At 44.6% G+C, this 12966-nt stretch overlaps 1 protein-coding gene across 15 annotated transcripts in view; it reads left to right on the top strand.

Moving 5' to 3' along the window:
* The window catches only part of wtap (WT1 associated protein), a 68564-nt gene that overhangs the window by 10444 nt on the left and 45154 nt on the right, over nt 1–12966 (top strand). For 12 of the 15 annotated variants that reach the window (XM_078230011.1, XM_078230025.1, XM_078230015.1 and 9 more), the window contains exons 2-3: nt 998–1035; nt 1121–1176. In XM_078230011.1, coding sequence (XP_078086137.1) covers nt 1006–1035; nt 1121–1176 — 86 coding nt within the window. In that variant the 5' untranslated portion in view covers nt 998–1005. The remainder of the gene's footprint in view (nt 1–997; nt 1036–1120; nt 1177–12966) is intronic. The other 3 variants (XM_078230017.1, XM_078230023.1, XM_078230018.1) reach the window with 1 other exon arrangement.

Genomic DNA, 12966 nt, shown 5'->3' with positions numbered 1-12966 from the left:
GCTGCCCGACTGAACTAAAACCCCCTACCCTTCCGGGAACCATATTCCTCTTTTTTTTTCCTATCCTATTCATGTACTTGTCCAGATGCCCCTTTAAAACTCACTATCGTATTTGTTTCCACCACCTCCCCCGGCAGCGCGTTCCAGGCACCCACCACCCTCTGTGTTTTATAAAACAAACCTTGCCTTGTACATCTCCTTTAAACCTTGCACCTTAAACCTATGCCCCCTGGTAATTGACTCTTCCATCTGTGAAAAAAGCTTCTGACTATCCACTCTGTCCATGCCACTCATCTTGTAGATTTCTATCAGATCACCCCTCAATCTCCATCGTTCCAGTGAGAACAGACCAAGTTTTTCCAACCTCTCCTCATAGCTAATACCCTCCATACCAGGCAACATCCTGGTTAAACCTTTTCTGTACTCCCTCCAAAGCCTCCACGTCCTCCTGGTAGTATGGCGACCAGAATTGGGTGCGTTATTTCAAATGTATAACCAATGTTTTACATAACTGTAACATACTTTGCCAAAGGTTGCGGGGAGTTTAATAAAGGTATTCAAAATCATTCAGGAGTGCAGAGTACAGAGTGTGGGGGAAGAAAATTTTCCCATTCAAAAATAAAGAGGGCTTGGATCTGTAATTGGCAAAGGAAGCAAAAGTCATACGAGGGAAATGTTTTTCTCAAGATGAGTGGTTAGGGTTTGGAATGCACTGCCTCGAGAGAGTGTGGTGTAGGCATTCAAAGGGGAATTGGACCTGAAATGGAAGAATGTGCAGGCTTACAGGGAATGGTAGTAGGTGAGGTGCTTGTTCAGAGAGTTGGTTCAGACACAGACACAATGGGTCAAATGGTCTCCTTTTGCGCTGTAACAATTCTGTATTGGTGTGAGGTGCTCATTCAGAGCTGATGCAGATGCAATGGGTCAAATGGTTTCCTGATGTGCTGTGACAATTCTGTGACTGTGTAGATTATAATCTTTATGAACTTTCTTTCAGATAGCAGAATGACTAATGAAGAACCTCTCCCAAAGAAGGTAAGCTCAAAAAATAACTATAAATAAGTTGTACCCCATTACTTATGGTTAGCAATAACTAATCACATGTCTTGTTCCACAATAGGTTCGCTTAAGTGAATCAGATTTCAAAACCCTATCCCGAGATGACTTGTGTTCCAGGTACTGCTTTGCTAAAATAAGATTTGATTGGGAGTAACTGTTGAATGTACATAAGACATTTATGTGACCTTTATTTACTTATAGCATTGAATCATTTATTGTGAGGGACATTGATTACAATGGTTATGCTTCAGCTGTATAGGGAAGGCATTGATGAGACCACATCTGGAGTAGTGTGTGAAGTATTGGTCTACTCATTTTAAGAAAATATGTAAATGCATTAGAAGCAGTTCAGAGAAGGTTTACTAGATTAATACCAGAAGCAGGCAGGTTGTCTTTGAGGAACGATTAGGTTTGTATCCATTAGCGTTTAGAGGAACAAGAGCTGATTATTTGAAATCTTTTTAAGATCCTGAGCAATATAGCCAGAGTGGATATGGAGAGGGTGTTTCCTCTTGTCAGAGAATCTGCCTGTCAAAAATGTAGCAGCAGTCCATGACAGCATTGGTAGGAGCAATCATCGCACAGTCCTTGCGGAGATATTAAGAATGCCCTCAATCATGTTGCATGGCACTACCACCATGCTAAATGAGATGATTTCAAATAGGTATAGCAATTCAACTGGGCATCTGTGAGGCACTGTGGGCCACCTGCCATAGCAGAACTGTATTTGACCACAATCTGTAATCTCACGGGCCAGAAAATCCCTCACACTACCATTATCATCAAGCCAGGGCATCAACACTGGTTCAATGAAGAGTGCAGGCAAGCACTTCAGGAGCAGCAGCAGTGGTTAGCACTGCTGCTTCACAGCTCCAGGGACCTGGATTCGATTCCCAGCTTGGGTCACTGTCTCTGTGGAGTTTGCACATTCTCCTCGTGTCTGCGTGGGTTTCCTCTGGGTGAACAAAGAACAATACAGGACAGGAAGAGGCCCTTCAGCCCTCCAAGCTTGCACCGATCATCTGTTCCCAACTAGACCATCCATTTGTATCCCTCTCTTCCCAGTCTGTTCATGTGGCTATCTAGATAAGTCTTAAATGATCCTAGCATGTCTGTCTCAACCACCTTGCTTAGTAGTGCATTCCAGGCCCCCACCACCCTCTGTGTAAAAAAAAAACTTCCCCCGCATATCCGTATTGAACCTTGAACTTGTGACCCCTTGTGTTTGTCATTTCTGACCTGGGAGAAAATTTCCAACTGTTCACCCTATCTGTGCCCTTCATAATAAACTTCTATTAGGTTGCCCCTCAACCTCTGTCTTTCCAGGAAGAACCACCCTAGTTTACTCAATCTCTCCTCATAACTAAGCCCCTCCATACCAGGCAACATCCTGGTAAACCTTTTTTGCACTCTCTCCAAAGCCTCCACGTCCTTCTGGTAGTGTGGCGACCAGAACTGGACGCAGTATTCCAAATGTGGCCTAACCAACGTTCTATATAACTTCAACATCATATGCGAACTTTTATGCTCTATGCCCCGCCCAATAAAGGCAAGCATGCCATATGCCTTCACCACCTTTTCCACCTGTGCTGCCACCTTTAAGGATCTGTGGACTTGCACACACAGATCCCTCTGTGTGTCTATACTCCTGATGGTTGTGCCATTTATTGTATAGCTCCCCCCTGCATTAGATCTACCAAAATGCATCATTTTGCATTTATCTGGATTAAATTCCATCTGCCATTTCTCCGCCCAATTTTTCAGCCTATCTATATCCTGCTGTATTCTCTGACAATGTTCATCACTGTCCGCAAACTTACTAATCAGACCAGCTACATCTTCCAAATCATATTTTATTTATATATATATATATATATATAACAAACAGCAGAGGTCCCAGTACAGAGCCCTGCGGAACACCACTAGTCATGATGTGGAGATACCGGCGTTGGACTGGGGTAAACACAGTAAGAAGTCTCACAACACCAGGTTAAAGTCCAACAGGTTTATTTCTGCCAAATAAACTGTCTGCCAAATAAACCTGTTGGACTTTAACCTGGTGTTGTGAGACTTCTTACTGTGTTAACACCACTAGTCACAGACCTCCAATCAGAAAAAGACCCCTCTACTGCTACCCTCTGTCTTCTATGGCCAAGCCAGTTCTGTACCCATCTAGCTAGTTCACCTTTGATCCCCTGAGATTTAACCTTTTGCACCAGCCTGCCATGAGGGACCTTGTGAAATACTTTACTAAAATCCATGATGACATCCACGGCCCTTCCCTCGTCAATCATTTTTGTCACCACCTCAAAAAACTCAACCAAATTTGTGATGCATGACCTCCCTCGTACAAAATCATGTTGTCTATCGCTAATGAGACTATTCAGTTCTGAATGTGTATAGATCCTATCTCTAAGAATCTTCTCCAACAATTTCCCTACCATGGACGTCAAGCTCACTGGCCTATAATTACCCGGGTTATCCTTGCTACCCTTCTTAAATAACGGGACCACATTTGCTATCCTCCAATCCTCTGGGACCTCACCTGTGTCCAATGAAGAAACAAAGATTTCTGTTAGAGGCTCAACAATTGCATCTCTTGTCTCTCTCCGTAATCTAGGACAGGTGCCATCTGGCCCTGGGGATTTGTCTACCTTAATGCTTCCTAAAACACCTAACACTTCCTTGTAATTGCGATTTGTTCTAACGGGTCTACACATCCGGCACGGTAGCACAGTGGTTAGCACTGCTGCTTCACAGCTCCTGGGTTCGATTCCCGGCTCGGGTCACTGTCTGTGTGGAGTTTGCACATTCTCCTCGTGTCTGCGTGGGTTTCCTCTGGGTGCTCCGGTTTCCTCCCACAGTCCAAAGATGTGCGGGTTAGGTTGATTGGCCAGGTTAAAGAAATTGCCCCTTAGAGTCCTGGGATGCGTAGGTTAGAGGGATTAGCGGGTAAAATATGTGGGGGTAGGGCCTGGGTGGGATTGTGGTCGGTGCAGACTCGATGGGCCGAATGGCCTCCTTCTGCACTGTAGGGTTTCTATGATTTCTATGATTCCTCTGAGACACTACCAATCAACGTGTCCCTCTCCTTTGTGAATACTGATGCAAAGTATTCATTTAGGATCTCACCTACTTCCTTGGGTTCTAAGCATAATTCCCCTCCTTTGTTCTTGAGAGGTCCGACTCTTTCTCTGACAACCCTCTTGTTCCTAACATATGTATAAAATGCCTTGGGATTCTCCTTAATCCTGTCTGCCAAGGACATTTCGTGACCCCTTTTTGCCCTTCTAACTCCCTGTTTGAGTTCTTTTCTACTTTCTCTGTATTCCTCCAGTGCTTCATCTGTTTTTAGCTGCCTAGACCTTATGTATGCCTCTTTTTTTCTTTTTGATTAGAACCACAATTTCTCTGGTTGCTCTGGTTTCCTCCCACAGTCCAAAGATGTGCGGGTTAGGTTGATTGGCCATGCTAAAATTGCCCTTAGTGTCCTGAGATGCGTAGGTTAGAGGGACTAGCAGGTAAATATGTGGGGACATGGGGGAAGGGCCTGGGTGGGATTGTGGTCGGTGCAGAGTCGATGGGCCAAATGGCCTCTTTCTGCACTGTAGGGTTTCTATGGTTCAGGCATACTTAAAAATTAGATGTCAAGTTATGCGATCCTACAACCAATTGATCAAAATTAAGCTCTACAGTCCTGTCAGATCTAATCCAAAATGATGTTGGCCAATTAAACCACTAACGGGAGGAGAAGGAGCCTTCACAAATATCTCATCCTTATTGATGGGAATGCCCAGCACACCAATGCAAAAGACAAGGCTGAAACTTTGCAACCAAGTCAAGTGCTAAGTCTGCCTGAGATCCCCAACATCACAGATGCCAATCTTCAGCCAATTTCATTCACTCCAAGTGATATCAATAGACAGGGGTGGCATGGTGGTTAGCACTGCTGCCACACAGCACCAGGGTCCTGGGTTTGATTCCCAGCTTGGGTCACTGTGTGGAGTCTGCACATTCTCCCCGTATCTGCGTGGGTTTCCCCCCACAGTCCAAAGATGTGGGGGTTAGGTGGATTGGCCATGCTAAATTGCCCCTTAGTATCAGGGGGATTAGTAAGGGTAAATACATGGGGTTGTGGGGATAGGGCCTAGGTGGGATTGTGGTTGGTGCAGACTCGATGGGCCAAATGGCTTCATTCTGCTCTGTCGGGATTCTATGAACTGAAAACATTGGATACTACATTGGTACCAAAGGCTTTGTTCCCTGACAACATTCCAGCAATGGTAATAAAAAGACTTGTGCACCAAAACTAACCACATCCCTAAACCGTTCTCGTACAACTACAATGCTGGCATCGACACTGCAGTGTGGAAAATTGACTGGATGTGTCCCGTCGACAAAACCAGCCTATCGGTCTGTGCACTCAATTGTCAGCGAAGTGGTGGAAGTGGTCATTGGTGTTATCAAGCAGTACTTACTTGCTTAATGACCTGCCACTCGGCTCTGGAGCACATCAGTTTTTGTCCAGATGTTGATAAGAGCTCAACTCTTGAAGTGAAAGTGGCTGCCCTTGGGACATTTGACTGACTGTGTTCTCAATGCGGCCACAAGATGAGGGGCGGGTGGGGGGGAGAAGCAAACTCCCCACTGGTTAAGGTCATACCTAGCACAAAGGAATCAGAAGCAAGATTAGGCCCTTCGACCCTCCTCCGCCATTCATTTTGATCATGGTTGATCATCAAATTCAGTATCCTGATCCTGTCTTCCCTCAATATCCCTTGATCCCTTTACCCCAAGAGCTGTGTCATAGTCATATCTAATTTCTTCTTGAAATTGCACAACGTTTTAGCCTCAACTACTTTCTGTGGTGGTGAATTCCTCGGATTCACTACTCGCTCTTGGGTGAAGAAATTTCTCCTCACCTTGGTCCTAAAAGGTTTGCCCCTTATCCTCAAAGTGGACCCCCCCCCATTAAGAACACTTTCTGAATCTACCCTGTCTAATCCTGTTAGAATTTTAAGTTTCTATAAGATCCCCCCTCATTCTTCTAAACTCCAGAGGATATAATCCTAACCAACTTAGTCTCTGCTCATATGACAGACCTGCCATCCCAAGAATCAGCCTGGTAAACCTTTGCTACACTCCCTCTGTAGTAAGGACATCCTTTCTCAGATAAGGACAGCAAAACTCTCCAATACTCAAGGCCTCACGAACACCCTGTTTGTACAATTGCAATAAAACATCCCTATTCCTATTCTCAAATCCTCTTGCAATGAAGGCTAACTTTATTTGCCTTTTTTACTGCCTGCTGTACTTGTGTGCTTACTTTCAGCAACTGATTCACCAGGACACCAAGGTTTAAAGTTCATCTACTTGTGTCACAAATTGGCTTGCATTAACACTGCAATGAAGTTACTATGAAAATCCCCTAGTTTCCACACTCCGGTGCCTGTTTAGTACACTGAGGGAGAATTTAGCATGGCCAATGCACCTAACTAGCTCGTCTTTTAGACTGTGGGAGGAAATTGGAGCACCCGGAGGAAACCCAGGCAGACACGGGGAGGACATGTAGACTCCACACAGGCATTGACCCAAGCCGGGAATCGAATTCTGGTTCCTGGTGTTGATGCAGCAATGCTAACCACTGTGCCACCATGCCACCCAGATCTTGCTGATCCACCTCTCAATTTATACCCATTCAAATAACAATCTGTCTTCCGATCATTGCTACCGAAGTAGATAACCTCACATTTATCTACATTATACTGCATCTGCCTTGCATATGCCCATTCATTCAACCTGTCCAAATCACGCTGAAGCATCTATGCAGCCTGCTCAAAGCTCACCCTCCCAGCCAACTTTGTATCATATGCAAATTTGGAGATAAAATATTAGTTTCATCTTCCATTGTATATTAATATTTGGAAGATTAAACTGAACAGTTGGGATCCTAGCACAGATCCCTGCAGTACCTCACTAGTCACTGCCTACCATTCAGAAAAAGACCCATTTATGTCAACACTTTGCTTCCTGTCTGCTAACCAGCGGGTTAGGTTTGGCCATGCTAAAATTGCCCCTTAGTGTCCTGAGATGCGAAGGTTAGAGGGATTAGTGGGTAAATGTGTAGGGATATGGGAGTAGGGCCTGGGTGGGATTGTGGTCGGTGCAGACTTGATGGGCCGAATGGCCTGTTTCTGCACTGTAGGGTTTCTATGATTCTACCCATCTCAAGACACTACCAACAATCCCATGCGCTTTTAGTAGTCTGCTATGTGAAATGTTTTCAAAAGCCTTCTGAAAGTCTAAATAAACTACATCCACCGGTTCTTGGTCACCCCTACTAGTTACATCTTCAAAGAATTGCAATAGATTTGTCCAGCATGGATTTTCCCTTTGTAAATCCATGCTGACTTTGTCTGATGCTGAGCTATGAAATCATTGATGATGGACTCCAGCAACTTCCCCAAAACTGATTTCAGGCTCACTGGTCTTTAGTTCCTTGTTTTTTCTCTACCTCTCTTTTTGAATAGCGGGCTTACATTAGCTATCCTCCAATCTGTAGGAACCAGTCCAAAGAATTATGGAAAATGACCACCAATGGATTTACTATTTTCAGGGCTACTTCCTTAAATACTCTGGGATGAAGATTATCAGGCCCTGGAAATTTTATCTACCTTCAATTTCCACAAAACAATTTCTCTACTAATACTGATTTTCTTCAGCTCCTCGCTAAAACTTGTTTCCCTCCTAACTTATGGTCCATTATTCAGGTTGTCTTTTGTGAAGACAGAAGCAAAGTACGAATTTAGTCCCTCAGCCGTTTCATTATGATTTTTTTCCATTTCTGACTAAGGGGCCTACATTTTGTTTTTGTCAATCTTTTTCTCTTTACATATACAAACTTTTACAGTCAGTTTTTTTTATGTTCCTACTGGCTTGCTTTCATACTCTATTTTCCCCCTTAATCAATCCCTTGGTCCTTCTTTGCTGAATTTTAAACTCCTCCCAATCCTCATTGTTTTTGCTGATGGGTATGCCTCTTCTTTGAATCTAATACTATCTCTAATTTCCCTTGTAATCCATGATTTGGCCGCAGTTCCCTTACCACTCTTGTGTCAAACAGGAATAAACAACTTCTGTAGATCATCATTTTAAAGTTAAGGATCAAATTGAGTGGAAATTGGAGCCTGGAGATTAATCAGGTGAGCCTCGCCTGCCACAGGAGGAGGTCTATTTCAGAATTCAAATTTAACTGTGTATTGAGGTGAAATTTGAACCTGAAACCCCAGAGCATCACTCTAGTGGTTTACCAGCTCAATGACCTTTCTCACGAGACCACAGGAGGAAGCCACTTCTGGTTGTTGTGGTTGAAAATGTCTGTTGTCCCAGAACATCGCTGCTGGAGAATCTCAGCAGGTCTAATAGCACCTGTGGAGAGAGAATAGAGCCAACATTTTGAGTCAGGATGACCCTCCTGACTATTCTCTAGCTCTCTTTCCACAGATGCTGTCAGACCTGCTAAGATTTTCCAGCATTTTCTGTTTCCAGCCATTTGTTTCGGCTTCGAGCATCCACAGTATTTGTTTTTAACATTGCTGAAGGAGTTCCTCAGGGTAGCGTCCTAGGCCCAATCATGTTCAGCTTCTTCTTCAATGACATTCCTACTGTCCTAATGTCAGAAGTGAGAATGTGCAATGTTTAGTTGTATTCGATATAACTCGGATACTCAAGCAGTTTGTGTTCATGTGCAGCAAGACCTTGAGCTGTTAAGTGGCAAGTAATGTTTGTGAGAGAGTCAAAACATCTCTTCTCCATCAATATCCTGGGAGCCATCATTGACCAGAAACTAAAATGGGCCAGCCATACAAATACTGTGACGACAAGAGCAGATCAGAGGTTGGGAATCATTTGGCCAGTAAATCACCTCTACCCAAACTACCGAAAGCAGCTGTCTACCGTTTACAGACACACAATAGGGTTGTGATGGAATACTGTCCATTCGCCTGGATGAGTGCAACTCCAACAACACTCAAGAAACTTGATGCCATCCAAGGAAAAGCTGCCTGCTTGATTGGCAGCTACCCTCATTCCTCTGTCGTCATTCTCTTCCTCCCACCCCAGAAGTGGTCAGTGGTGTCAAGCTTACAGGTGTAACCCCCAAGTGCTCATCCAGTTTCCCTTTGGAATAATTCATTTGTTTCCATTTCTGCCGCACCCTCTAGTCCTTGTAGCATTAGCTAAAAGGACATGTTTTTCCTGATTCTGTTTAACTTATCCAAACCTGTCAAAACCTTGTACACTTCAGTCAAATTTCCTCTTCATCCCCTTTTACTCCAAGGAGATTAATCCCACTTTTCTAACCTAACCTTTAAGTAAATCCCTCCCTGGGACTATTCTGGTAAATCTCTGCACCCTCTCCTCACATCCATCCTAAAGTGTGGTGAGCAGAACTGGACACAATACTTCAGTTGGAACCTAACCAGAGCTTTAAAAAGGTTCAGCATAACTTCCCTGCTTTTGTTCTTGATTTGTGAAGTCCAAGATCCTGAAGAACTCATGTCTTGCCCAGTTCCCTCTGTCCCTGCATACTCTTTTAGAACTGACATTAAATCTGAATTGCTTCTCCCTAGACCCTATGCCAAAATGCTTTGCATCACATCTGCAACTTGCCTGACCATTCAGCAAGCCTATCTATCATGTTGTAGGTGATTTGTATCATCCTCACTGTTTGCCATTCCTCCAGGTTTTGGTTTCATTGGCAAATTTTGAAATGCTACTGTATTCAAATATCCATAAGATATAGGAGCACAATTAAGCCATTTGGCCCATCAAGTCTGCTCTGCCATTCAGTCATGCTGATATGATTCTCATCCCCATTCTCCTGCCTTCTCCCCACAACCCTTGATCCCCTTATTGATCAAGGACCTATATATCCCTGTCTTAAAGACACTCCGTGACCTGGCCTTCTGTGGCAATGAGTTCCACAGATTCACCACCCTCTGGTTGAAGAAATTCCTCCTCATCTCAGTTTTAAAGGAGCGCCCCTTCACTCTGAGGTTGTCCACTCGAGTTCTAGTTTCTCCCACTAATGAAAACATCCTCTCCACGTCCACACTATCTCGGCCTCTTAGTATTCTGTAAGTTTCAATTAGATCCCCCTTCATCCTTCTAAAGTCCGTTGAATATAGGCCCAGACTCCTCCACACTCCTCATATGACAAATCTTTAATTCCTGGCATCATACTTGTGAACCTCCTCCAAGGAAAGCCATCCTTCCTTGGGCATGGGGCCCAAAACTGCTCACAATATTCCAAATGGGGTCTGACCAGAGCCTAAGCAGTCATTCTGCAGCCTCCCCACTTTCTCAACATTACCTGTCCCTCTACATATCATTGTGTCATCAGCAAATTTAGCAACCATGCCCTCCGTTCCATCTTCCAGATCATTAATGTATACGGTGAAAAGTTGTGGTCCCAACACTGATCCATGTGGAATACCACTAGTCACTGGTTGCCATCCTGAAAAGGGCCCCCTTATCCCCACTCTCTGCCTTCTGTCTGTCATAGAATCCAATAGTCAGCCAATCTTCTGTCCTTGCCAATACCTTGCCTCTAACACCATTGCCTCTTAGCAGCCTCCTGTAAGGCACCTTTTCAAAGGCTTTTTGGAAATCCAAATAAATCGGGTCCACTGGCTCTCCTTTGCCTAACTTCTTTGTTAGCTCCTCAAAGAATACTAACAAATTTGTCAGACGTGACCTCCCTTTGACGAAGCCATGCTGACTCAGCCCTATTTTACCATGCATTTCCAAGTACTCTGCAATTTCATCCTTAATAATGGACTCGCAAGATCTTGCCCACGACTGAGGTCAGGCTAACTTGCCTATAATTTCCCATCTTCTGCCTCCCTCCCTTAAACAGGAATTTATATATAACAAAGCAGTGCTCCTAGCTCTAAACCCTTGGTCACACTACTACCTACTATTTGCCAGTCTGAATAATACCATGACTTGCAGTATTTTTTCCTTAAGCCAATATTTAATCCAATTCAACACTAACTCTCAAAGAACAATACAGCACAGGAACAGGCCCTTCGGCCCTCCAAGCCCGCGCCGCTCCTTGGTCCAAACTAGACCATTCTTTTGTATCCCTCCATTCCCACTCCGTTCATGTGGCTATCTAGATAAGTCTTAAACGTTCCCAGTGTGTCCGCCTCCAGCACCTTGCCCGGCAGCGCATTCCAGGCCCCCACCACCCTCTGTGTAAAATATGTCCTTCTGATATCCGTGTTAAACCGCACCGCCCCCCCCCCCCCCCCCCCCCCCCCCCCACCCACCTTGAACCTATGACCCCTCGTGAGCGTCACCACCGACCTGGCAAAAAGCTTCCCACCATTCACCCTATCTATGCCTTTCATAATTTTATACACCTCTATTAGGTCACCCCTCATCCTCCATCTTTCCAGTGAGAACAACCCCAGTTTACCCAATCTCTCCTCCTAACTAAGTCCTTCCATACCAGGCAACATCCTGGTAAACCTCCTCTGCACTCTCTTTAAAGCCTCCACATCCTTCTGGTAGTGTGGCGACCAGAACTGGGCGCAGTATTCCAAATGCGGCCGAACCAACGTTCTATACAGCTGCAACATCAGACCCCAACTTTTATACTCTATGCCCCGTCCTATAAAGGCAAGCATGCCATATGCCTTATTCACTACCTTCTCCACATGTGACGTCACCTTCAAGGATCTGTGGACTTGCACACCCAGGTCCCTCTGCGTATCTACACCCTTTGTGGTTCTGCCATTTATCGTATAGCTCCCCTCTACGTTAGTTCTACCAAAATGCATCACTTTGCATTTATCAGGATTGAACTCCATCTGCCATTTCTTTGCCCAAATTTCCAGCCTATCTATATCCTTCTGTAGCCTCTGACAATGTTCCTCACTATCTGCAAGTCCAGCCATTTTCATGTCGTCCGCAAACTTGCTGATCACCCCAGTTACGCCGTCTTCCAGATCGTTTATATAAATCACAAACAGCAGAAGTCCCAATACAGAGCCCTGCGGAACACCACTAGTCACAGGCCTCCAGCTGGAAAAAGACCCTTCCACTACCACCCTCTGTCTTCTGTGACCAAGCCAGTTCTCCACCCATCTAGCCACCTCCCCCTTTATCCCATGAGATCCAACCTTTTGCACCAACCTACCATGAGGGACTTTGTCAAACGCTTTACTAAAGTCCATTTGGACGACATCCACGGCCCTTCCCTCGTCAACCATTCTAGTCACTTCTTCAAAAATCTCCTCCAGGTTAGTGAGGCATGACCTCCCTCTCTCAAAACCATGCTGACTATCGTTAATGAGTTTATTCCTTTCTAAATGTGCATACACCCTATCTCTAAGAATGCTCTCCAACAACTTCCCTACCACGGACGTCAAGCTCACCGGCCTATAATTTCCCGGGTTATCCTTCCCACCCTTCTTAAATAACGGGACCACATTAGCTATCCTCCAATCCTCTGGGACCTCACCTGTGTCCAGTGATGAGACAAAGATTTGCGTCAGAGGCCCAGCGATTTCATCTCTCGTCTCCCTGAGCAGCCTTGGGGCCCTGGGGATTTGTCAGTCTTTATATTCCCTAAAAAACCTAACCTTGTAATGGAGGAATGGGCCTCAGTTTTGTTTGCCAGCCTTTTATGTGGCTCTTTGTCAAATGCTTTCTTAAAATCTGTGTACATTCATCAACTTCCTTGGTTATTTGATCAAAACATTCAGTTGGATTAGTGAGCAAGATCTGACTTTTACAAATCCTGCTGTCGGTATTTAACTTAAAATTCTTCCAGTCTCTGATTATCTCTCTCTCCCTCTTTTATAATTTCTAAAACCCCATCCGCTATTGATAAACTAA

Source organism: Mustelus asterias, chromosome 15 (assembly GCF_964213995.1).
Source record: "Mustelus asterias chromosome 15, sMusAst1.hap1.1, whole genome shotgun sequence".
NCBI lineage: Eukaryota > Metazoa > Chordata > Chondrichthyes > Carcharhiniformes > Triakidae > Mustelus > Mustelus asterias.
The sequence above is the reverse complement of the archived record's forward strand: the minus strand, read 5'-3'. Positions and strand labels throughout refer to the sequence as shown.